General features: G+C 38.7%; 1 protein-coding gene across 1 annotated transcript; it reads right to left on the minus strand.

Moving 5' to 3' along the window:
• Window positions 1-14,573: 14,573 nt before the first annotated feature.
• Window positions 14,574-19,753, minus strand: LOC116201171 (heat shock 70 kDa protein 15-like). The gene is made up of 10 exons (XM_031532302.1): window positions 19,472-19,753; window positions 17,670-18,858; window positions 17,098-17,325; window positions 16,906-17,001; window positions 16,599-16,823; window positions 16,164-16,358; window positions 15,931-16,077; window positions 15,702-15,851; window positions 15,477-15,607; window positions 14,574-15,101 (listed from the first exon to the last, which is right to left on the minus strand). Exons 2-10 carry the CDS (start codon window positions 18,837-18,839, stop codon window positions 14,894-14,896), a joined length of 2,550 nt encoding a protein of 849 aa, XP_031388162.1. The 5' UTR covers window positions 18,840-18,858; window positions 19,472-19,753; the 3' UTR covers window positions 14,574-14,893.
• Window positions 19,754-25,736: the final 5,983 nt, after the last annotated feature.

Genomic DNA, 25,736 nt, shown 5'->3' on the forward strand with positions numbered 1-25,736 from the left:
CTTCAGGCGTTTACAGTACGACGACTGCTTGGTCAACAATGGCCGACCTCTCTTGCCCGGAATTGCTGTCTCTTTTCATTATACTGCCCAATTCTTGAATCCTCTTTCCGTTTCGTCTGCCGATATTTCCTGCTGATAATTGTTCTTTAATTAATCGGAACTCTCTTTCCCCAATCTCTTTTTTCCAAGACTATGAATGCGATTCACTTTCATTTATTTTGTAATTTTGAGCGACAATTGGCGCATGGGGTCGCATGTGTACTAACGATCGATATATAAGGTTCTTTTTGGCTGGTTGTTGATTAGGAGTATTGCAAGAATATCATGAAGAAAGAATTTCTTAGTTTTATATTTGAATTCTCAATGTAGTTAAGTTTAAGTTTCACTTAAGAAGGGAAAAAAAAACAAAGAAGATAAAGACTAAAGTACGTACCATGTCGTAGAAGAAAAATCCTACCACGTCCAAGGAATTCGGATATTCTCTGCCACTCTCTTTAACTGAGATCTCAATTCTAGAAACGCGATGTGTCTTCTCTTAATAGGCTTAATGTGGGAGTGTTGCTGCTGAAATTAAAGTGTTGAAGTATAATTATAAAAAAATAAGTACTGATTTTAGAATATATAAAAGCATTTGGGAAGTGATGATAATTTGAAACTGTTAAAATTAAAATTAAATTTCATTTGAAAATGTGGTGGTAGTTGGATAAGTGCTTATTTTGTTAAGTTGTCAGTAAAATCAGTGTTTGATAAATTCTTTCAAAACCATAGTTTGCCTAATTTTTGCGATTAGAAACGTGATTTTCTCTCGTAAATTGATAAGTCTTTATAAAAATTGATTTTGCTTATTCCCTATTTTAAATATTAATTTTAATTTTAGTAGTTTTAAAATATTACATTCCAAATGCTTTTCCTTATTTTTAAATCAGCACTTATTTTTTAGCAATTATACTTCAGCACTTTTAATTTAACAACAACACTCTCAAATGAAGCCTTTTAATGTTTAAAATAGAGAATAAATATAAGTAGTTTTTATAAACAACTATCAACCTACTTAAGAAAATCACGATTTCAACCGTAAAAAATTAGTCAAATCATAATTTTGAAAGAATTGATCAAATATTGCTTCCACTTAAAACTCAGTAAAATAAATACTTATTTGATTGCACCACAGTCCTAAATGAAATCAGAGAGTATCAATTTTGTTAGTGTAGTTCTTTTGTATTATTTAAATAATGAATTTTTCACAAAGAGACATAAACTTTTGTTGGAATCGGAATAAACCAATGCCACAAAATTAACAGCTAAGAGATTTATCTAAAATTCACTTTCTGAAAATGAATATTATAAAATATCATAACCTAGGACTAATATTGGTAACTTTTTTGATATCTTTCATTAACCACCAATTCTAGGATATATGGCGTTAGTCTCTTGACCATTTCTTTTTATCAGATCAATTTTTTTATAAGAATTCCTCATAAAATTTTTTTAATAATAATAATAATAATAAATCTACTTACTTTCAAAGATGCAAAAGTTCCCGAAATGCTTCCCCAATTCCACCATCTTCTACTTTCTCCTTCTTCCTCTATGCTCTATATCAGTGCTTTATTTTCATCTTTGCGGAACTAATTATCTGTGCATGAATTATTGAATATCCCGTTCAATTCTGCTTTTCACGATATTAAAACACAGCAAACGAAAAGAAAGCCTCTTATAAAATATAATATATGAATGAGCCCATAATTAATTTTAATGTTATGTAAAAAAAAAAGAATTGAATAATCTGGCATATGGAATCCATGCATGCTTCTCTATTCATTTGGCATGAAGTGCACCTCTAATTAAATCCTCGTTACCTATAACTATTGGAGTTGCCGAGGAGCAAATTGGGGGAAAAATGAATACTAGTGTGTGTATATATATATATATAATTAAGACATAATTTAGATTAAATTCATTTAAAAAATTATCTTATTAAATAGAGATAATTTACTAATTTTATAATCCCTAATTGAGTAAAGATTAAAACATAATTCTCTCATTATGATCATCCTCTCGTATTATCTTTTATCGAATTCTAGGCAATGACTTATCGTCCAAAACTTCTAAGCTTTTAATTTAATTAATTTTCTAAAATATAATTTTTACAGATCGATTAAAATAGAAAATACAAACGCCTACATAATGCATGGACTGCATGAGTACATGATTGTCATTTAAGGCTCCAATTATGTAACATGAAGTAGAATTTGGATCAGATGTCCCTCTCCCAACTCCTAGTTCCTAATAAATATTCTTGGATCTAACCCAACCACTTGCATCTCTACTAGCCGAGCACTTGATTCAAAAACATTTAAATACATTTCTATCTAATTATAAAAGAATTTAATTGCTTAGATTGGAAATGTAGGCCATACAAAAAGTGACAAAACACAAACGTACAATTGAGTATGGTAGGATAAGATTATATCGTATATATATAGTTTACGCTATATAATGTATAATATATAATATATAATAACAAACTCTCGAGCCAGCATATTACGTTGGCACCTTATCAAAATTAAAATCGCCTTTTCTTATGCTATCACGTCATCGAAGTTCTAGGTCCTCTCATGCCGCCATATTAGCATTTTATAATTTTTTAAAATTTTAAGAATTTTTAATAAAAACTTCAATATATATTTTCTTATCAAAATAAAGTTTTCTATTATTGTTACACGCGGTATATTATTTACACGATATCTTGTTAATCTATCTATTTTAGGTATTTAAAGTAGGCTCTTCAAGCCCTTGTGACGAGAAGCCCCCATTCGTGCGATATGAGTCTGTCACGTAAGATTTTCAAGCAACTCCTCATTGAGTGTCTCTTCATTTTCCTTCTTTAATTTAAGGGATTTTTACCTAAAATGGCCTATGGTTTACCCTTTTTTTCAAATCTATCTCATGTTTTTTTTCTGGTCAAATTTATCACATGGTTTACTTTTTGCATCAAATCTATCCCGGCGTTATCTTTTCCGTCAACATTTAACGGTCATGCTGATGTGGCACGTGGAGAGATAGTGGGCCACACTTGCCACGCGGGCGCCATGTCAACACGGCCGTTAGATGTCGATGGAAAAGATAACGCCATGATAGATTTGATGCAAAAAGTAAACTATGGGATAGATTTGACAAAATGGATAAACCATAGGTCATTTTAGGTAAATTTTCTTAATTTAATAACTTACAAAAACTAATTAATTAAAAAAATTTAAAGAATGTGAGAGGTGAGTATAAGTTTATTGGTGTTGTAGTGGTAGAGATGGTTAATTCCGTACCTTGTTTTGTGTTCAAAACATTCCATTCAATTTTTCTTACTTTTTTTATTCTTTTCTTTTTCATATTTTATTTTGAAAAAAAATTGGTCCTATGGTTTTGGTCTTCAGTCCATTTTGCTCATACAATTTTTAAAAAAGCAAAATTGATACTATATATTTGGTCCATTAGACAGTTTTGGTTCGTTTCGTGAGGAGCTGCTAATTTGGAATTGACGCTTTTAATTCCGCGTGGTAAGTAGTTACTAATTGCAAATTAAAATTATTTAAAAGGTAATAGAAAATGAGAAATTAAAATTAAATTAAAAAATCCAACCCCAAGGAGTTGAGTGGTCGCCAAGAGGGGGGATTGGATGGGGACTCCCCCCTTCCGGGCCTTTGTAAAGTGATGTACATATCATATGTCCAATATGTTATATAGATATTGAACTTTTAAGACTCAGAGTTTCAAATATGTAACTCTTATTATCATGAAATGTACAAATTACCCTATATTTTCAATATCAATAAGTGAAATAGGTATTATTTGATATAACTATTCATATGAAAAGATGTATTGGATTGAGTATTATAACGTATATTATTTATGAATAAATTTCAAAAAATAAATAACACTACCTAGACAAATATATTACAAATAGATTCAAAAAATTCAATTAAAAAAAAGAGTAACAACATAACATCTACTAATATATAAATATAGGAGAAAATTATCAATTCAGTACATGAGGTTTACAAAAACCCTCAGTTCGATACATGAAGAAAATTTGCCATCAAAACAGTTCTTGAATTCCATTCCATCTATCAAAATAGCCCAACGTCAAATCTCCGTGGCGGAAATCCTACATGGACTGCCAAGCAGCTCACGGCATCAAGATAAATTATTAAAAAATCACAAGGAACCGAAACGACATAGTTTTGGTTTGATTTTGATTTTGATTTTTTAAATTACTTAAAAAAAATGGGGAGCTCTAGTCGAGCTCCCCTAGCCATTTTCTTCTTTTTAAGAAAAAACAAAATGAAGTCGTTTTGAGCATAAAGTCCATAACGACGTTGTATTTGATAAAAAAAATTTAATAATTTATACAACGTCGTTTGAAGCGATGCTTTCAAACAATGCCATTTTGCTTTGTTAAATAATTAAAAAAACGGGGAGCCCCCATCGGAGCTCTTCCACCATCCTCTATTCCCTCTCTTTCGAAAGTGAGGGAATAGAGGAGGATGGGGGAGCCCCACCAGAGCTCCACCTCGCTCTCTCTCTCTTTCTCTCTCTGACCTGGGAGGGGGAATGAGGGGAGCCCCCACTAGAGCTCCCCTATTTTTTTTAAGTAATTTAAAAAGAAATTATATCAAATCAAAACTACATCGTTTTGGTTATTTGCGATTTTTCAGTAATTTTTCTCGACCTGTGAACCACGCGGCAATTCACATAGGATTTCTGTCGCGGAGATTTGACATCGGGCTACTTTGATGGAATCAAACTTCATGTACCTTATTGATGGCAAATTTTCTTCCCGTATCAAGCTGAGGGTTTCGATAAACCTCATGAACCGAATTAATAGTTTTCTCTAAATACAATACTACATATAAGCTAAAAACATAATAAGTCATAGAAATAAAAATATTTTATTTATTTATTTGCAATAAATCAACTAAAAAAAATCACAAGCGCATGAGCAACGCGCGGGCCTCAAGTCTAATTATTCTAGTCATTCATTTGATTGTTGGACATGATTTTATCTCATCAGAACTCAGACAGTGATGCGGTCGCATTGGCACTCAATAATCCATATATAATGAATTGTGGACACTGGAACATAATTCTTTGTCACGAACACAACGAGGATGAATCAAACTGCAGAATCTGTATCTTTGCTATTGTTGTATATGGCCCCAAGAAAAAAAAAACTTTCGATCTCATGTTTACAACCCAAACCTATCCGTTCGTATGCCACTGCCTTCCTTTTCCCCTAATTTTTTTAAACAGTATTTTCGAAAGTCAATTTCAAATTTCAACCACCATCGGGATAATGATCTAATGGTTCCAAGCTCACTTCCATATGGTTTCACGACCTCTCAGGTTTCAAGTTCGAATCCCCCCGTTGACATATGCTAGGATTGGCTATTTGACTTGGGTTTGGAGTCATCTCTGACTTCTGTGAACCCCTTGGTGGCTGGTGGTGCTACTGGTTATTCAGTTTATACACCGGAGCCTGAATATTGCATAGCAGGAGCAGTAAGATTGCCATCACTACTACCCACCATTTTATTAACCACGATTTTATTAAACGATATTTTTGTATGATTCAATGTAATTTAAAACAACTCATAGAATGGTAACATGTAGAATATGCTTATGGAACCATTAACTATTAATTGTGACTATAAATTCATAAATGATTTTGATTGAGTGACTTGAAATTCCTATCAATTATTACACGACAAATGACGTGCCATTATCGTGTTATATTACTCGTGAAACTCCAAGTTGAAAAGTCTATTACATTATATATATATATATATATATATATAAACATATTACGTACGCACAGCGAAAAAATAATTTTTAATAAAATAAATTGCCACGATCGAAAAAGAAAATTAAAATTAGATTTCTCGTAAACAAAGATTCCTTCACAATTAAATTTTATGCTACTTATATACCCGTTTAATTATACAATTAGATCTTTTTTAGTACATATATAAAAGAGCTCTATGCACGGGCCTTTCTTACAGTTCGGATTTGTTTGTGTGGCTATGCAAATTACAATTTTTAATCATTTTATTGTCCACTTATGTCTATCACAGCACGGAATGCAAATGCAGGTTACTTCACTAATTATCCTGTAGTGCAGAAAGTTATGGCTCGTTTGGTTTCAAAATAACTTTAACTTAATTATACCCATAACAAAATAAAATAATTCATACATAATCAAAGAGTGAATCTCATACATAACCATTTATACCACTCTTTTTTAAAATCAAAATCTGATTTTAAAACTCTACATTGAAACCAAACGCAGTATTAATACTTCGAAAAATTGATCGCTTATATCCTAACGAGCCGGCCAACCGCTTTTTATCGGAAACATACATCAATCTCGCCCGGGTTAACCATTTCAATCCATTTGTTAGGCAGCTTCTGCTCCCGGTCTACTTCCAAAAGTTCTGATGTCGGTGAACACTCCTTTATTATAATTGCAAACTCTCTATGCTTCCGAAGAAATGGTAAAGCGGAATGCAAGGACCGACTGATCTGGAAACACACCCTCGTGACATTTTCTCGACTTAACACAGGTCTATACGACGCTGATACGCCTTCTCGACTTAACACGGGTGTGCGCACCCGAATTTCGTCTCGTCGGGACACGTGCGCGCGCGCCTAAATGCAACGCGGCTTGGGAGTGTCCACCTTCCCGGGGACGCGCGACGGACGCACGTGAGAAGGAGTCGCCACTACCTGTTTACGATTCGAAAGTCGAGGGCCGGTGAGTTACCCGGGTCTAGGGGTACGGGGTACACCTAATTGCTAAAGCATATGGTCTGCGAAACCCGAGGTTCCGAATTCGGGGGTTCTGTTACATGCGAGCCTATATCTCGCATGCCCTATCGGTACTCTAGCTTGTCTAGGCTTGCCATTTTTATTTAATTACCGCTTAATTAAGTTCCGCTCATCTTACGCGTTTTGACACCGTAAATTCGAATAGACACTTGAACCGTCCACTCTCCAACCGAGATTATTACATGAATAAATATGCATCATAAAACCCTTACATTGTTCTCTCAAATAAAAAATAAATTACAATGACTGAATCCCGGTCGGTTCGCGTTCAGCCGTTATTTCACTCATGCTCACCGTATGATTTTGAAAAAGACCGGAAATTAAATTAAATACACACTCGGTGTATGGGGGCATTGGACCCCGTGATCGAAGGTTATGGGCATTGGACCGTCCACTCTCCAACCGGGATTATTACATGAATAAATATGCATCATAAAACCCTTACATTGTTCTCTCAAATAAAAAATAAATTACAATGACTGAATCCCGGTCGGTTCGCGTTCAGCCGTTATTTCACTCATGCTCACCGTATGATTTTGAAAAAGACCGAAAATTAAATTAAATACACACTCGGTGTATGGGGGCATTGGACCCCGTGATCGAAGGTTATGGGCATTGGACCTAGTGAATCGTATCCTAAAGGATCGGGCTCGACCCGCATAACAAATAAGTGTAAAAATGTAACAAGCAAGCGCAAATAAACAAACAATGAGATTTTGTTATCGCCGAATTTATGTGAGTTAATCAATTATTATCCCGGGTATCTTGGCATACAAATCCTACCCTAAAACAAACAAATAGGATGATGGATAGGGTATGTAGCATTCGGCATCATTTAACGGACCCGACAGACATGATGTCCATAGTCAAGTCTCGAATGAGTGGGTTATTTTTAGATTATTCTGGATCGCGACAATATGGCTTTTACAGATTAAAAGTATTTTCACCTAAAAAACTCAAAACCTAACCCTCTATTCGACTATTACCCATGTTTGATTTAAGCCGAGTTTGTGATTAATTTGTTTTCCCATGTTTTGACCAATTCTATGCACAAACCTACGCTAGGATCACGGCAGGACAAGAACTGGTAATCAAGCCCTTGAATCGGTAAATATGTGTGTGCATGAAAATCAAGATTACGTTGTACGTATTTCGGTGCTTTTGAAATTGTGAATTTTGAAAAGGGCATGACTAACAGTTCTTGAACTGTCGACGTGATTACAAATTATTAATCAATTCGTACAATTCAATTAAAGAAATCAAGTGATTTAATTTAGCCAAATTTAACGTCCCGAATATCCCGTATGTAGAATTTTAGGTTAATTAAAAACTTGCCGAATGCCTTAGTCTACGGATTTCGAGCCGTCGAGATAGCCATTAGTTGACCGTCCGATAAACTCTAATTTCTGACATGGTCACATAATTACAAAAATGAAATATTTAAATGGGGCACATACATTGTCGGTGGGTGATCCAAGTAGAAAAAGGCCGGATATTTTAGAAAATGTCCAGGGGACTGAATTGAGCTATTTTAAAAAAATTGAGGACTGATTTGAAAATTCTAAAAAATTGGGGACTGATCTGAAAATTCTAAAAAAAGGGACTGTGTAAAAAAAATTTACTGAAAATGTCCTATGACTTATTTGACCTGAATTTGAAAATCAGGATTGATCTGAAAACAAAAAAAATGGCCCCAGGACAAAACTGAAACAACTTGAAAAGTTCCTAGGGATTCTTGAAAAATTATGGGAATTCCAGGGCTGATTGGAAAATAGTAAAATGACTGGGACTTTATTGAAAAGAAATTTTGAAATTCGGGGCAGATCTGAAAAGGGTGAAAAATGGTCCCGAGACTAAACTGAAACAATTTGAAAAGTTCATTGGGATTCTTGGGAAAATTCAGAAAAATCCAAGAACTGATTGGAAAATAATAAAAATGATCAGGGCTTGATTGAAAATAATTTTGAAATTCGGGGCAGATCTTAAAAAAATAAAATACGTCCTCTGGACTGAAATGTGACAAAATAGAAAGTTCGTAAAATCGAGTTCGGGACAAATCCGATCACCCACACGACCCAAGAATACTCATTTCACATTATATCTATCAAGCAAGCAATAATATTCAGGAAAGGAGCCCTAATCATGCCACTATGTCGAGAACTTACCTAGTCCAGAAAGTTGAGGGGCTTCTCTTAAAAAAAAAACGCTGGACAATCGGGTCGGATCGGATCGGGCCGGATCGGGCTAGCCCGCCCGAAGGAGAAACCGCCAGGGATAGAAGCTGGGCCGAACTGGAGCGTTGGGCCGAATGGGCCGAACTTCTGGGCTGGACCTGCGAAGAAAGAGAATTTGGCCGAGGCCCGTTAACTCAAGGCGGTCGGGGTCTGAGGAGAACGGCGGCGATGGCGCCGCGGGCGATGGCTCTTGCCCCTAGACGCCGCGACGACGGCCCGAGAGGGTGCGGGAGATAGCTCTGGGCGCCGCCGATGTTTCGCCGTGGTCGATCGGGACCTTACCAGCGCTTAATTCGTCGGAATCGGGGGGAAAACTTGCGGTTTTCCGGCAAAAGCTCTGAGTTCTCCGATTTCAAAATTCTTCAAATCGAGGGCCAATTTTCTGTTTTTGCTTCCTGGGTCTTGTTCCTCCCCCTCCGAATCGACTTTTTGTTTCCTTTAATTGCAATTCCATCACCTTTCCGTTGAGATTTCGATCGATTTGGCGGAAATCGCGAAAAATCGCGATTTGGGGGGGTTGCGGGCCGGCGGGGATCGCGGGCAGCCGGCGAGCGCTGCCCGGCCCCTGCCCGACCTGCCCGAATCTTTCTTTTTTTTTTCTTTTTTTTTTAAACCGGCGGGTCCCGGGCAGCCGGTCAACGCTGCCCGGCCTGCCCGAGATTTAAATCTTTTCTTTTTTTTTCTTTTTTTTATACATATATATATAATTTAATTTAATTTTTTTATAAAGGTAATAAATTTGAAAATGACAATTTTGCCCCCCGGAGCTGATGGACCGAAATTAGGTGCTGACAACTTGCCCCTCTTTGGTTGCGTGCTCGGATAGAGGATGCAGCCAAAGACTAAAAGAAGCACCTTGTTTGGTCCTGGCGACCGTTTGGCAATTCTCCTCGTTTTTGCTAATATGTGGGCTGTTATGGGATAGTGTAGGGTGATATGTTCGGTGTTAAGCCGGTATGGTACTGAAACGATGCAGTGATAGCCGCGCCTTGTCGCTGGTCGTGCGCCTATGGGTTTGTTTGGCGAAGTTGATGTGTGCTCCTTTTCGGGCCCTTCACCCGGATAGGGACTACGACTTGTCGAACGAGACAGACATACGCCCGCTCGGGGGACGCCTCCCAGGAACTGTACACTCAGACATTTTGCTGCGACCGCCCAGGATAGGGTTCGATCGCACCTCTCGGTTCCTTTAACTTTTGCCTAAACCGCCCCTTGTGGGTTTTCAGCCTAGCAAGGATATAATTCATGCTCTCCTTTTGCCGCGGCTCCCCTTTACGGGATTTTAAGTCGTGCCCCACGGATAGAAGATGCAGCCAATGACCATAAGAAGTACCCCGTCTGATCTCGGCGACCGTCCTGGCATATTTCCCCACAGCCACTTGTTCTCTCTAGTTTTAGATTCATGGGAGTTGGATAAACGTATGTACCTGAAAGAAGTGAAGAGGTGGTTTATGGATCCAAAAGCAATAAAGGTGGGCTTATGGCCTTGAAAGCAGTAAAGATGGGTTTACGGGCCCAAACAAAGTAAAAATGTGGGTGTCCAAACCCAAAGCAATAAATGTGGGTGTCCAAACCCAAAGCAGTAAATGTGAGTGTCCAAACCCAAAGCAGTCAAAGGTGGGTGTCCAAACCCAAAGCAGTAAAGGTGGGCGTTTGTACCCAAAGCAGTAAAGGTGGATGTCCAAACCCAAAACAGTAAAAGGTGGGTGTCCAAACCCAAAGCAGTAAAGGTAGGTGTCCAAACCCAAAGCAGTAGAAGGTGGGTGTCCAAACCCAAAGCAGTAAAGGTGGGTGTCCAAACCCAAAGCAATAAATGTGGGTGTCCAAACCGAAAGCAGTAAAAGTGGGTGTCCAAACCGAAAGCAGTAAAAGGTGGGTGTCCAAACCGAAAGCAGTAAAAGGTGGGTGTCCAAACCCAAAGCAGTAAAGGTGGGTGTTCAAACCCAAAACAGTAAAAGGTGGGTGTCCAAACCCAAAGCAGTAAAAGTGGGTGTCCAAACCCAAAGCAGTAAAAGGTGGGTGTCTAAACCCAAAGCAGTAAATGTGGGTGTCCAAACCGAAAGCAGTAAAAGTGGGTGTCCAAACCCAAAGCAATAAAAGGTGGGTGTCCAAACCCAAAGCAGCAAAGGTGGGTGTCCAAACCCAAAGCAGTAAAATGTGGGTGTCCAAAAATGTGGGTGTCCAAACCCAAGGCAGTAAATGTGGGTGTCCAAACCCAAAGCAGTAAAGGTGGGTGTCCAAACCCAAAGTAGTAAAATGTGGGTGTCCAAACCCAAAGTAGTAAATGTGGGTGTCTAAACTCAAAGCAGTAAAAGGTTTCGGTCATCGAGGATGGCTCGAGAACGCGAGAGAGTTGACTTGGGCCCGTTAATGCTAACGGATTTGTCAAATGATGGTGCCAGGTGTCTCCTTGAAGGCCTTTCGCTCGAGTTTGAGATTGCAATCTTGTCGTATGAGGCAGACATGAGTCCGTCAAGGGGAGATGCCCCTTGGAGTTCCATGCGCATCTGCACGTAGAAGAGAACAATAGCTAACGGTGGATGTCAATCTCGTGAGACCACTGAAATTGCAATTTGTCTTTGGCGAAAATGGTCCAGTCGCTGTGTTCACCGAGGATGCCCCAGTAGCTTGTGAATGTTATTGTCGAGAGGCGGTGCTGTAGAGAAGAGCATAACTCTTCGTTAGTCATGTGGACAGTGGTGCGCGCTGAGTGTACAAGGCTTATGCTGTCCCAAAGGTGTTGATCTACTGTCGATTGACGTTGCTGCTGCGATGAAGTTGCTTCGTCGGTGCTTTGCCCCTGGGACGGCAGTGTGTTTGATTTGCCGAAAGCCGACCCTGCTGCTGGATCGATTGTTTGTTGCTCTTGCTAGCAGCTGGTCTCGCCACTGGGACTTTTGCTTACGAGGCGGTTGCTCGTTGCTCCGCCGGATGCCGGCCCTGCTGGGATGGTTGTGCTTTGCTGAGGGACCGGTGTCTTGCGGTGCAGGACTCGAGCTCTGCGAGCGCCTACGTACCCTCTTGGACAGGGGATCAAAGTCCGTCGTGATTCTTGCGTTTGTTGTACCTGTGATCCTGGCATTATCAGTAAGTCATGGGGTTACTAACAATGTATAAGTACAAGTAAAAGGATGTGTTCGCGACGCATGTTCTTCAGTTTCGAGTCGCCGAGGCGACCCGTGGAGAGTTTTTGCTTTGGCGATGCGAATGAGATCCCATTTTCGAAAGCCTCAATGCGAGGCCTCCAAGGCTCTTGTTGGCCATGCACAAGCATATCGAAACATTTTCAATGATGCTCTAGCAGCTCTGTCGATTATTCGACACGCCCGTCGGCTTAGGACCCTTCTCGTCAGGGTGCCATAAGGTGACTGCGTTTGTAACCCGCACTGGGATTTTTTTTGCCCAGATTTTATCAGACTCGGTCTGACCATTTCCAGAATACTATGACTAGACCTCAGAAAGGAATGTCTGGAATTTCGGCTTTGTGGTAGCCTGTTGAAGGGTGGCTGTGACCCATTCTGGAGTTATGCAAAGACAAACAGAAAAGAGAAAGCTTGGGGGAACGCGTTGTCCCAATCTAAAAGGATACACGAGTTCACGCCTGTAGCGAGATGTACCCTTTTTCTTATGTTCTTCTGTTGTGTAGGCTGTATTAAACTGCTTGGATAGCATGCTTGGTTTGCCCACTGTGCTTGAAGAGGAATCCACGCTGGACGGTTGAGCTGTGTTGGAGGGTTGATCGAGGATCATGTTGGAGTAGATAATCTGGCCACTTCCGTTGAGGATCCCCAGTCCGCACGATGTGTGAGAGACTAGGGCTTCAATTTTATCTATCTCTCATTTTGCTCTCCTTTTGCTACAGTTACCCACCTCGGGGCCGTACCTCTCAACCTAAAGGGGATTAGCTCTCCTTTTGCCGCGACTGCCCGCCTCGGGATTTTCAGTCGTGCCTCTCTCTTGCCCTAGCTTTTGCTTAGGTCGCCCCGAGGGGTTTTCGACCTAGTGGGCTCGATTCTTTTGTCTCTCGAGTTTGCAAGGGCGAAGGGTTCGAAAGATTTGACCTCCGAGTGCGTTGCGTTCTGTCTCCGTCGAGGAGTTGCATCTGCTGCTCCCCTTTTTTCGAGGTTTGTTGATTTCTTTTTCAGGAAAGGAGCCCTAATCATGCTATTAAGTCGAGAATTTACCTAGTCCAGAAAGTTGAGGGGCTTCTCTGTAAAAAAAAAAATTGCTGGACAATCGGGTCGGGTCGGATCGGATCGGATCGGGCCGGGCCGGATCGGGCTAGCCCGCCCGAAGGAGAAACCGCCCGGGATAGACGCTGGGCCGAACTGGAGCGTTGGGCCGAATGGGCCGAACTTCTGGGCTGGACCTGCGAAGAAAGAGAATTTGGCCGAGGCCCGTTAACTCAAGGCGGTCAGGGTCTGAGGAGGACGGCGGCGATGGCGCCGCGGGCGGCGGCTCTTGCCCCTGGACGCCGCGACGACGGCCCGAGAGGGTGCGGGAGATAGCTCTGGACGCCGCCGATGCTTCGCCGTGGTCGATCAGGACCTCACCAGCGCTTAATCCGCCGGAATCGGGGGGAAAACTTGCGGTGTTCCAGCAAAAGCTCCGAGTTCTCCGATTTCAAAATTCTTCAAATCAAGGGCCAATTTTCTGTTTTTGCTTCCTGGGTCCTGTTCCCCCCCCTCCGAATCGACTTTCTGTTTCCTTTAATTGCAATTCCATCACCTTTCCGTTGAGATTTCGATCGATTTGGCGAAAATCGCGAAAAATCGCGATTTGGGGGGTTGCGAACCGGCGGGGATCGCGGGCAGCCGGCGAGCGCTGCCCGACCTGCCCGAATCTTTCTTTTTTTTTAAAACCGGCGGGTCCCGGGCAGTCGGTCAACGCTGCCCGGCCTGCCCGAGATTTAAATCCTTTCTTTTTTTTTCTTTTTTTTTATACATATATATATAATTTAATTTAATTTAATTTAATTTTTTTTATAAAGGTAATAAATTTGAAAATGACAATTTTACCCCCCAGAGCCGATGGATCGAAATTAGGTGCTGACAACGGGCCTATACGACACTCTGATACGCCACCTCCATAACGGGAGATAGAGTGGGTCTTCCTTCACTGCTGAGCAAGCCACCCGATCTTTTCTGGCCACAACTTCAGGCTCTCCGACTACAACCCAAAATCAAATTTTTTTTATTGTCTAATGAATTATTTGTATGTAGCGCCAACTTCGGCGCACCTAAGCGTTATCGCCAAGGTTTTACAGACAATACCCGGTATCTTTTCTGCTCATCCCACAATAAAACACAGGATCATCTCCTTGTGAGGCTAGCTGTGAGGCTAGCTGGAGTCTTAATTGCCTCGAGCAGTCCTAATAGCTACCGCAATAACCATAGTGACTGCGCATCCACACAATGAAACTGGTACCAAAGGGCAGTTAAGGGGCAGTCCACTCCAAGCATCACAACGGCATAATTAAAATTATAGACTCGGATAAAACTTCTTCCACAGGTAAAAAATTTTTATCCCTCTTGACACTTATCGTGAGAAGATAACCAATAGTATATTGGGAACAGCAACCTAGACGCTTCCCATATCATTAGAGTATCCTTCCCCTCGAAAGCCCCATTTGAAAAAAAAAAAGAACCCCGGACTCTGGAGAACAATTTAAGATTAAAAATCGATAAACACGTCTAACAAAAAAGCACATAATAGATCCTTCCTACCACACAAGAACCAAATTGTACGACCCCACACTCCCGCGGATCTTCACGGACCTATGAAGCTGCAGGAGGTGCATCGGACTTGTCAGTTTCCATTGGTTCTGCAGGTGGTGGGGGAACTTCACTATCCCCAGGGGCAGCCTCTTTATCTTCACTCCCACCTTGAGGCTGCTGCTCGCTAGTCTGAGGTGGCGGGCTCGGAGGAACCTCGGGGGATGCTGGCTTAGCAGGCTTCGGTTTCGTCATTATAGGTCTACATACCCTGTTGGAAGCACATTCAACTTTCAATTGGGTAAAAGGCAAGGACAACCCCATACTAATCTAATAATAATCTTTATTATCACATCGGACAAGTGAGCTTAAACCAACCTAATCAATTATTAGTGTGTCCATAATAATAATAATGACAAAGAAACCCCTGTCATAGGATATCCAGCAAAGAGATGGAAGCACAAAGAACTGAATGTCAAGAATTCGGGCCTAGTTTCTAGAATTATTTGTGTTACTTGAGGAACAATTAACCTAAGGCTTCAAAGTTCCCATCCAACTTAAACTCATAGGTTGTTAATTTCCTTCCCTGGGAAACAGGTTACGAACCATATCACCATCACGAAAGTTATGAATGTACTATATGCACCTGTCAAGAGCCTCTGCCTTCTTTCTTATATCGGCAGACAAGAGAACTGGAGTGACATGTTTAGGAAGAGAATCCTGCTGTTGCTGCTTCTCCCTCAACCAGGCCTCTGTCTCAACACACTCATTCAATACCTAGAGCAAAGAAACCACTCATTTTGTTCAGTTCAATGGGGCAGATAGAGGAGGCAAGGGAGGAGGGAACCAGAAGAAGGAAGGACAATAAAACCTTCTGTTTCTCCGACACATCAATGTGATCAAATTTCGGGTCATTTGTCATGGCCGCTTCTCTGTAGCTGTTAATACAGTAAGCGAGCTGGCTGATCACCGTTCCCCTCTCCATATGTTCCTTGTATCGCTCTTCAATTGGATCACCTTCCTGTGGTTCCCACAATTAATTTGTATTTGAGACAGAGAACACATATTGGAAATAGGAAACAGACGGGGAGATTCATTACCTTCTTAAGCTCCTCCAACTTCGCAATGTAGACACCCTTTGTTTCGTCTTCGCCATCTTCATACAGCCAGTCTTCCACTTCCTGTAACGTACTGATGAACTGATCCTTCTCCGACTCGGTCACAAATTCCTGATACTTGTCAGACAACTGAGAGAACACAAGAAAGGGTTAGGTCACACATTAATTAAAAGTTACTAAAAAGACAATTATTGGAGTTGGACCGGCCTCCCCACCTTGTTCCTCATATCATACACATAGGCTTCTACAGCATTCTTCTTGTCTTTGGTTTCTTCCATGATGCGATCCTGCAAAGCCATTTCAAACTCCTTCTCCACTGCTTTCTGCAAGTCTGCTTGAGACAACCCACCATTAACGGTCTCCACCACAGGAATATTTGTTTTCTTCACTTTCTTCTTCAGAGCCTCAGTCTACAGAATAATAACAAAACCATAACCTCATTATTAAATTTCATCAACGAATCTTAGAAAAGACAACAGAGGTTTGCAGTTAAGGGCAAAACAAAATGAATGACTAACACATCACTTCACCTCCAAGATCCTCCAGATAGTTTAATCCACTGACATTGTTCTAATTTCATTTAGTTGCCAAGAAAACTAGTCAATCCAGAAATTTTTCAAGTAAACCTGGGAATATTTTGCAGCACTAACCTTGTTATCTGTCTCCATCTGCACAGGCTTGTCAGTAGATTCAGGAACGCCATTCTCAACACCAGTGGCATCACCCTCAGCTGTTCCTTTAGCATCTTGCATGTTAACATCAGCTTCACCTGAAGTAGGGGGCACGGAACCTGGCTGTTCATCAGTGTCCATCTTGTTGACTTCTTTTGCAGGGTCACTTGTAACTGGTACCTCAACCTCCTCTTCTTCCAACAGCTACAGCATCAACCAAATTATTATTAGCTAAATGCCTATACTGAAAGCAACGATGTTATTGCCGGGGCTGTCTTTTACTTACAGTTGCAGATTCAATAGACACAATCCCATGCAAATTCAACCGGGCTTTCACCTTCACCTTAGCACGTTCACCTTTGGTACACTGGAAAGGACCAATCTGCAGGGAGATGCAACATATTATGAGCTAAAATACTAGAGAAGGTAGTCCCATCCTTGAGTGAGGTACAATATATCAGCGGGCAGCTGTATTTACCATTGCCGTACTGATCTTTGCTGCACCCTGGAACTCACTGTCATCTGTATACTGGACATCAACAGTGAATGTTCCTGATCGAAAAAATGTCAAAGCTTTCACACTGGGTATTGAATTTCCCTTGGGGAATACAACAGTACTTTGTTGGTTTTCTGCTGCTCCATTCTGAACTTCTGAAGAGGCACCTTTCCACGACAAGGATATAGAAAATGGAAAACTCTCGTGAACCTGCAGAAGTAAAGTCGATCTCAAACTCTCAAGTCCAGAAAATGTTTCATGGCATTACCCACCCTAAAATGACCCAGAATAACTTCATAATCGAATAGATTCAACAACAGTGAGAATTAACAAAAAGAAGAAAGGCGAGGCTAGATATAGAACAACAAAATACAAGCTCTCTTCACAAAAGACATGGATAGAACAAAATCCAAAATAAAACAACCCAATTCACAAAATGATGCGACCACACAGCACAAAATCATAAGCACAGCAATGCCAATTGCTCAGGGGGCATAGGGACAGTAAAAGATGCAGAAAGATAGCAACCATGCAGTGCAGTCATCAAAATTTACCTGAAACTCTCTAACTTTGAAAGTGGGACTTAGAATGGCACACTGGAGAGCACACCCTTTAGCCACGCATTCAGTAGCATTCATTGTCCTCCTGAGTTCCTTTCCGAAAAACTCTGTCATAATCTTCACGACAGCTGGAATGCGAGAAGCTCCACCAACAACCTCAACCATATGAACATTCTCAACTGCAAGTCCCGCATCTGCAAGGGCCTTTGCCAATGGTACTTTGACACGTTCCAAGATTGGAGCACTAATTTGTTCAAACTCCTCCCTTTTGATAAAGCCCCTAACATCCTTTTCTTCCATCAAGCATTCTATATTAAGGGGCGCCTCAGGATTGGCACTGAGAACCTTTTTCAGTTTCTCACATGCTGCTCGGAGCCTCAGGCATGCTCTAGCATTCTGGTATACATCGATCTTGTATTCCTCCTTAAATTTTGCGGCAAAATGCCGGAAAAGAACCTCATCAAAATCTCTACCACCAAGATTCCGGTCATAGGAATGCCCCAATATTTTCAATTGCCCCTTTTTGAAGCCAGCAATGCAAACTTGCATACTCGAGTGACCAAGGTCAACAAATGCAACATTAAGCTGGTCATTCTCAGGCAAGTCCGTCTTGTATATACCATAAGCCAGGGCAGTTGCCGTAGTTTCATGAAGCAGACGGAGAGGATGCAACCCGGCGATCATGGCAGCATCGAGGACAGCTCTTCTCTGGATATCTGTGAAATATACAGGAATCCCAATGCAACAATCTACTACTGCTGCATTGAGATTTTTCTCAGCTATGCCTTTGAGATCAGAGAACAGCATGCCCAGAACTTGGATCGGTGTAAATGTCCTCAATTCACCCAAATACCTAGCATGGATCAATGGGAATCCATCTGGCCCTTCTGTAACAGCGAAAGGCAATGACTTAAGATCACTCTGAAGTTCAGGATCCGAGAACTTACGGCCGATCAACCGCTTAATCTGAGAAATGGCATTTTTGGGGTTCATCATTGTAGAGGCAGCTCCAGCAGTGCCAATGAACCGTTGCTTCTCGCCGAAGCAGACAATTGCAGGAGTTTCACGCTTGGATTCATCGTTAAGCACAACGTCTATTCCCCTCTGCCTCGCGACAGCAACAATGCAACTCTCGTTTCCAAAATCAAAGCCGACAACGCTCATCTTTGCCAATCACAACCACCTGTACAGCAGCAGCATCAAGAAAGGCAAACATCAGAGCAAGCGGCATCAATATCATACACATAATGACAGGCAACTGCTGACAGCACAGGCAAGGAACGATAGGGAAACCATCATTCAAACGATAAGTTCTAAAGGCAGCAATAACAAAAAGGAGTTACGAGCTACAGCGAGAATTTAACACCAAAACTCCGACATCCAAACAACCATGGCACTCAGCCACCATCCTATACCACTGAACTGAGTACATCTGCCACCACAATAACACTCATTTGACGAAATTTGCAGTCTTCACACGTCCAAGCTGTAGGCAAAGCAGCAAAAGCGACAAAATACGAAACAACGAAGCTGAAGTCCATGCCAATGCAGCAAAGCTAGTGGGATTCGAAAGCCGGCAACTTTTTCGCAGGAAAAACAGAAGCCTAAACCCGGAAGTACAAACAGCCGTTAATAGAATCAACCCAAGATACACCGGTACGTACGGACCACGGCATCACCCCAGAATCAACCATTCAAACAATCAAAACAGGACAGAATCCAGGAACTTCCTCGGGCCGATCAAAAACGAAGACATGCAAGCAAGCGGCTAGATCTAAAAGGTCCACCGATCTCACCTTTAACAGGACAGATCGGGAGCGGCGCCGAGCTTCAGCGGAGTCCCACGGAGCAGCGAGCGCTGCAGAGAGAGACGGAGACGAGAGATAGAGCGAGAGAGGGAGGGTGCCTGTGTGGAATAATCGAGAGGTTGTTAGAGCTGAGAGTCCATGGTTTTTAAATGGGGCTCTTGGCGACGGAGAGCCTCAGGAGAGAGAAACAGAGAGAGGAAGGGTGGGTTGAGTTGAGAGAGAGAAGTTCTGAATGGTCCTCGAGAGATCTGGAGAGAACCCTAATTGCTTCTAGAAAGATCTTCGTCTTCTTTGTTCTTTATTGTTTCTTCTCTTTCCAAAAAGGCAGGCAGGCGGGCTGGCTGGGTGCCTACGGCGTTAAACGTAGAAAAAGAAGACCCGACTTTGATGACAAAGGATTGGATCTTGAGGGTTGGGCTTCGTGGGCCTGATGGCCCAGTCTTTACAGACGACGGCATGTTGGGTTGGGCCTAAACCTGCTACGTTCTGGCCCATATTACATTTCATTTCTCCTCAAGGGGGAATATCATCAGACAACCACCTATCTACATGTGCAGATAAATAAATATACATAAAATTGTAAACCGCATAATAAATATGGTCAGAATTGTAATTTTTTAAATAGTATAATAATGCTATGAAGGTAAATCTATTGACTTCTTTCACAATAAATGCTTTCTCATTAACAAAATAATACTATTGAAATAAATCATGTAAGAGATTAACGACATGATTTATGCTGCGTTTGGTTTGTAAGTAATATTTTAAAATTATATTTTGATTTTGAAAAAGAGTGGTATAAATGATACCCACCCTTTGACTTTGTATGAGATATTTTGTTTTGTTGTGAAAAAAAGAAGAGGTATAAATGGGACTCACTATTTAACTTTGTATGAATTATTTTATTTTGTTGTTGGCAGAATTAAGTAAAAGTAAGATTTTAAAATCTTATTTAAAATCCAAACAAGCCATTAAAATGTATCCAATTCATTGGAATACAAATAAAAGATTGCAAAAGATTAACGAGATGATTTCAAATAATTCATATATCTTAAATCATTTCTTAGTATAATAGATCAACATATTGCAACATAAAAAATAAAAATTCAATATTTGAAATAAGGTTGACATAAAATTTCATATTTCAAAATGTGTAATCAAGTTCGTGTAAGTATGAAATAAACTTTGCGATTCTAGCAACCTTAACAGCATTTTTCGTCTCTCTTGTGAAATGCTTGATATCACTTTTTTTCGACAACTAGATTTGAGTTTCGTTTTTTTCACCAAGTTGTGGAGGAGATATGTGGTAATTTTTCAATTCAAATTCAAATACGAGAGAAAACTCAAACATCACGTATGGAATCTTCTCAATGAAGACCATGTCCACGCTTTACTATTTAAATACTGCATTATATCCATAGCTTGCTTTATTATCGTCGTTCCCTAATGCTGACGTGCTATTGACTTTGTGCTATATAGGTTTAGAGACACAAACTTGATATTGGGATGTGAGTTTTTGCAATCATAACTAGTTGAACAACGCAATGATTTAGCTTAATAAGATTCTCGAAGCAAATATAATAAGCTTTGCGATTCTAGCAATTCGTCTATCTTCTTCTCTTCAAGGTGATACAATCATTGGACAAACATGTCAGGAGATTGTAGGTGGCTAATATTGTTCAATACTTGTCAATGGCAATTTTATCTTTTGAACTTGGAGTTATCGATTTATCTCACTTAATATAACATTGATACGTGCACATGCGCCTAATTTTTTTTTCTTTTTTTATAAGGGGGCCAAGACCATATGTAAAAGGCCAAAAAAGAAACTAAGAAGAACAAAGATGGGGTACGGAAACTTCAACAATATCTCCGAACAACAACGTTTCTAAAGAAGACAGAGGATGTTGGAAAACATGTAGTCCAATCAACCATTGAAGAGCCAAATTAACTAGCCAATCCGCACGAACATTTCCTCCCAGTAGGTATACCTAATTTGTGATTGGCGGTATTTGTCTATTGAATTTCTAAAGAAAGAAAAGATCTCATGTGGGACTTGCCTCTTGTTCTTCCTATGAATTTCATCTTTAAACGGATCAAATTCGTAATTTTGCTTTGCCACTTTTTATGATTTGACTACATTTTAACAATTTTTGATAGAAAAAAAAAGTCAGACTAGATGTTTTGGCCATTATTGAATTGGTTTACTAAATCCTAGATGAAAGTTTATGCACGTCAAAAAAGAAACTAAGGGATGATACTTATTTCCTACAGCAATTTTTCAACATTTACTGGTTGCTAATGGAGGTGTACATTGGCCGGTTAGATTTTTAAGGCAACTGTATTTTTTGAATTGAATCGTACATGTTTTCAATGAAGCTGACTTTGTCTTGCTCTTTCTCGTGAATATGCATTATCTTTGTTCTTTTCTAATAAAATCCTATTCCCCATTCTCGAAATAATTCGACTTTTGGCCTGTTTTGCATACCAATTGGGCCAACTAATGAAAAGATAAATTCCTTGACAATTTATTAAATGTTGGAGACACAAGAGAGGGTACTTTCATGTATTTATGTAATCAATACATGTTACATTATAAGTAAATCAAATATCAATAGAATAATAATCTTTCAATCATTATATATATATATATATTAATATCTGTATCACATTAGAATAGACCATTATCATTACAAAATGAAATATTACACATGCGAGTATGAAACGATCAGGGCAAGAAAATGCAATCAAATAGTCAATATAGAGCAATATAATTAACGCAACTAAATAAAATTGGAGAATTCAACACTATTTTAAAATGCAATGCAACATTTCAATTCCTTTTAAAGTTGCGTGTTGTTTATTTTTGTTGTAAACATAAAAATAGTATTCTTCCAAATTTTCTGATTATATAAATTGAAATATTCAATTTAATGACAATTATATTTTCAAATAAAAATGAGGAAATACATAAATATTTTGATAAAAAATGCACGAATAAAATTTTTGCATAATTTTATCGCAAATTTCTTGATGTAATAATCTGACTTCACGACATGCGCGGGTCTCGTTCCTTAGTTTGGTTAAATATACAACCTAATTATATTATCTAACACTATTATGTTTCGAAAAATAAATCAGTAATGCTTCTTTCCAAAAAAAATTCAACCGGTAAATGATTCCATCAAAATTTAGCAAATAATTCCATCAAAATTCTGAACGAAAATCTGGTGAAATAGGTTGTTCTAATAGCCCATGGAACTATATATATCGTGCCTCCATCCTACTTCGTGTTTCTCAAGTAGTAACTAATATATAATATAACTGAAATTCATGATAAAACTACTTAGGAGTAAAATTATGAACACTTGACTAATAGTAAATGCTCCAAATTTTTTCAAAGATTGTATTAATTAATATTTTATATGATATGAAAACTGAAATTTCTTTCAAATCTCTTAATCTTAATTTGAATTTTCAATATTTTCAATTATAATATCATGATCGCAATATAATAGACCTTAAGCTCAGCAATATGCCAGTTTAACTTCGCGTTGCACCGAAAAAATAAAGACATAGTAAACACAAATCAAAGTTTGATGTGTTGATTCACACAAATATAAAAGTATATAAGTATAAAATTATTATAGAAATCATCATTTCTTTTTAGTGATATTGTTTTCTATTCACCTACGGAAAGAAAATCCCATGAGCTTCCAAGTGAGATTATTATAGAAATCATCATTTCTTTTTAGTGATAATCTATGGTCGTTGACATCCTCTGTGGGTTTAGGCGACCTTGGTGGTGGGGTGGGGTCACCGACTGGCAGCTCAATTCCTTCCTTCTTTTGTTTTTTTTGAATTTTAGGACCAAATTGCAAAAAGGTTGGAAGGTTAAGGGTAATAATGGAAAAAATAAAAGTTCAGGACCAAAAGCAAAGAGAAAAACTAACAGCGAGGTCCCTTTCGTCTCACGAAGTAAACTTTATGGTGTTATTTATTCATTGAAAAATCACATAGTCCAATTTGTTCCAAACTCAAATCACAATGAGATTTTTGTACTTAAAAATAATATACTGGATACCTAAATTGTTTTTTAGCATAAGAAATTATTTTTCAGCAATTTTATTTCAGCACTATTAGTTCAATAGCAAACTCCCAAACTATAAGTCTTAGCAATCTTGCTTCCCTCAAGTTGGGAGCCACCGTTAGGTCAAATGCCTATCTCTTAAAACCGTATCTACAATGTAAAAAGAGTTGCAGTTTATTCACATGTTCTTTAATTTAAAATCAATAGATTTTGAGTTTGTTTCTCATTATTGGGATTTCTCTTTCTCTTATCCCTTATTAACCCTTGTAACCGAAAATATATACGTAGATGTAGTATTTGAGAAACACAAAGTAGGATGGATGCACGATATATATAGTTCCATGGGATGCTTCACTAAAAAGAAATGATGATCTCTATAATAATCACTAAAAAGGACTATTCTAAGGTGGGTCATTCTAACGATTCCTTCTCTTAGCCTATTAGCTAGATACTTTTATACACTGTTTTAGATAAATATAGTTTAACTATCGCATTATATTCAAAGGAAGAATATCTAATGAAGTTTCACAAATTAGACACTTACGCACGTTGAAATGTTATTAGCAATTTAAGTAATCATTTTGAATAATATTCGTAAAATACTTTGTTCAGTTAACGATATGTGGTGTGATTACTTGTTTTACTGAAAAAAATGCTGTCGTCCTTTCAGGATCGTGAACGACCCTCTCCTACACTACAAAGAATCTCCACAAGGGAAAAAGAATAGAAAGAGCTCCCCCATCCACCAATATGAATGAGAAAATTTTAGATGATCCTACTTTAAATGACGTGGTGAGAAAGAACTAATAAGAATTCTTTAATAAAGAATAATTATGACAATTATCCGAACGATTAGCACTAAGTTCCTAATTTCATGCATTTCGATTGGTGCTTACTCACGTCACGTGACGAAGTAGGATCATGCAATAACTTCTCCAATAGGAAGATATGATAATTTGCTCAACATTTCTCATGAAGAGGGAAATAGTGCATTTTCAGCTTAACTTCCAAAATGATACTCCTTATTTGATTCGAGGCTCTTAATTTCTCTATTGATTTATATAATTATATTATAGGTTGGAGCGAATTCCACCCTCTACTTGGCTAATACACTTCATTTATTATCTATTGTACCAAATTACCCTCAATTGCATCTTTATGACATATATATATATTATAGAAAAAAATCATAAATCACTCTCCCAAATCATTTCCTTTCTTAACTTATTGTTATTTGGTAATTAAATAGCATAATTTTTTGTATATAGCATGTATTAATCCCAATTTAACTTTCTTACTTTACGATATGATGACTAGAATATCAACAGGAAAGAAATATAAAATCATAAAAGAAATTATTTTTTTTGTGTTATTTTAGATGCAATGATACATTAATTTTTTATATTATTTAAAATGTATCTTAAATCGTCATACAATAAATACAAAATTAATAAAGTAGACCCATGAGCCTAGTACAATAAAATATGAATTCTAATTCTAATAGCTAATTAAGGGACATGGTAATCCCACTACGAATATCTAATCCCAAATCTTTTAGTTACCAGCGAAAGCGTGCACTACTGCGCTGCACTCTAGTTGATAATAATTTTATAAACAATATCTTAAATTTTAATTTTAAATATAATATATTATAAAACAGTTGCCTCATAAGATTGTGAATTTATCTATTTAGTATAATTGTAATGCCATATAAAAGGGCTTTCGTCTCACTTTCTTTTCCTAAAATGCCCATAATACACATGTTTAATTTTAGGGCAAATTACAAAAAAAAACCCAAATTTTGTAAAAAGTCTCAGTTTTGTCATAAATTTTGTTTTGTAACAAAAAAACCATAAGTTTTCTAAAATGTCTCAAAAATAACCTCCGTTATAACTTCCGTCAAATTTTGCTGCTGATGGTGAGTCCCTTTAACAGTCCACGTAGGTCACACGTGGGCAAAAATTGACGGAAGTTATAACGGATGTCATTTTTGAGACATTTTAGAAAACTTATGGTTTTTTCTGTTACAAAATAAAATTTAGGACAAAATTGAGACATCTTACAAAATTTGGATTTTTTTTTTTGTAATTTACCCTTAATTTTATAAGAGCCATCAAATCTAGGACATGATTGTAAGTTCAATAAAATAAGTATTAATTACTA

Source organism: Punica granatum, chromosome 3 (genome assembly GCF_007655135.1).
Source record: "Punica granatum isolate Tunisia-2019 chromosome 3, ASM765513v2, whole genome shotgun sequence".
Taxonomy (NCBI): Eukaryota; Viridiplantae; Streptophyta; class Magnoliopsida; order Myrtales; family Lythraceae; genus Punica; species Punica granatum.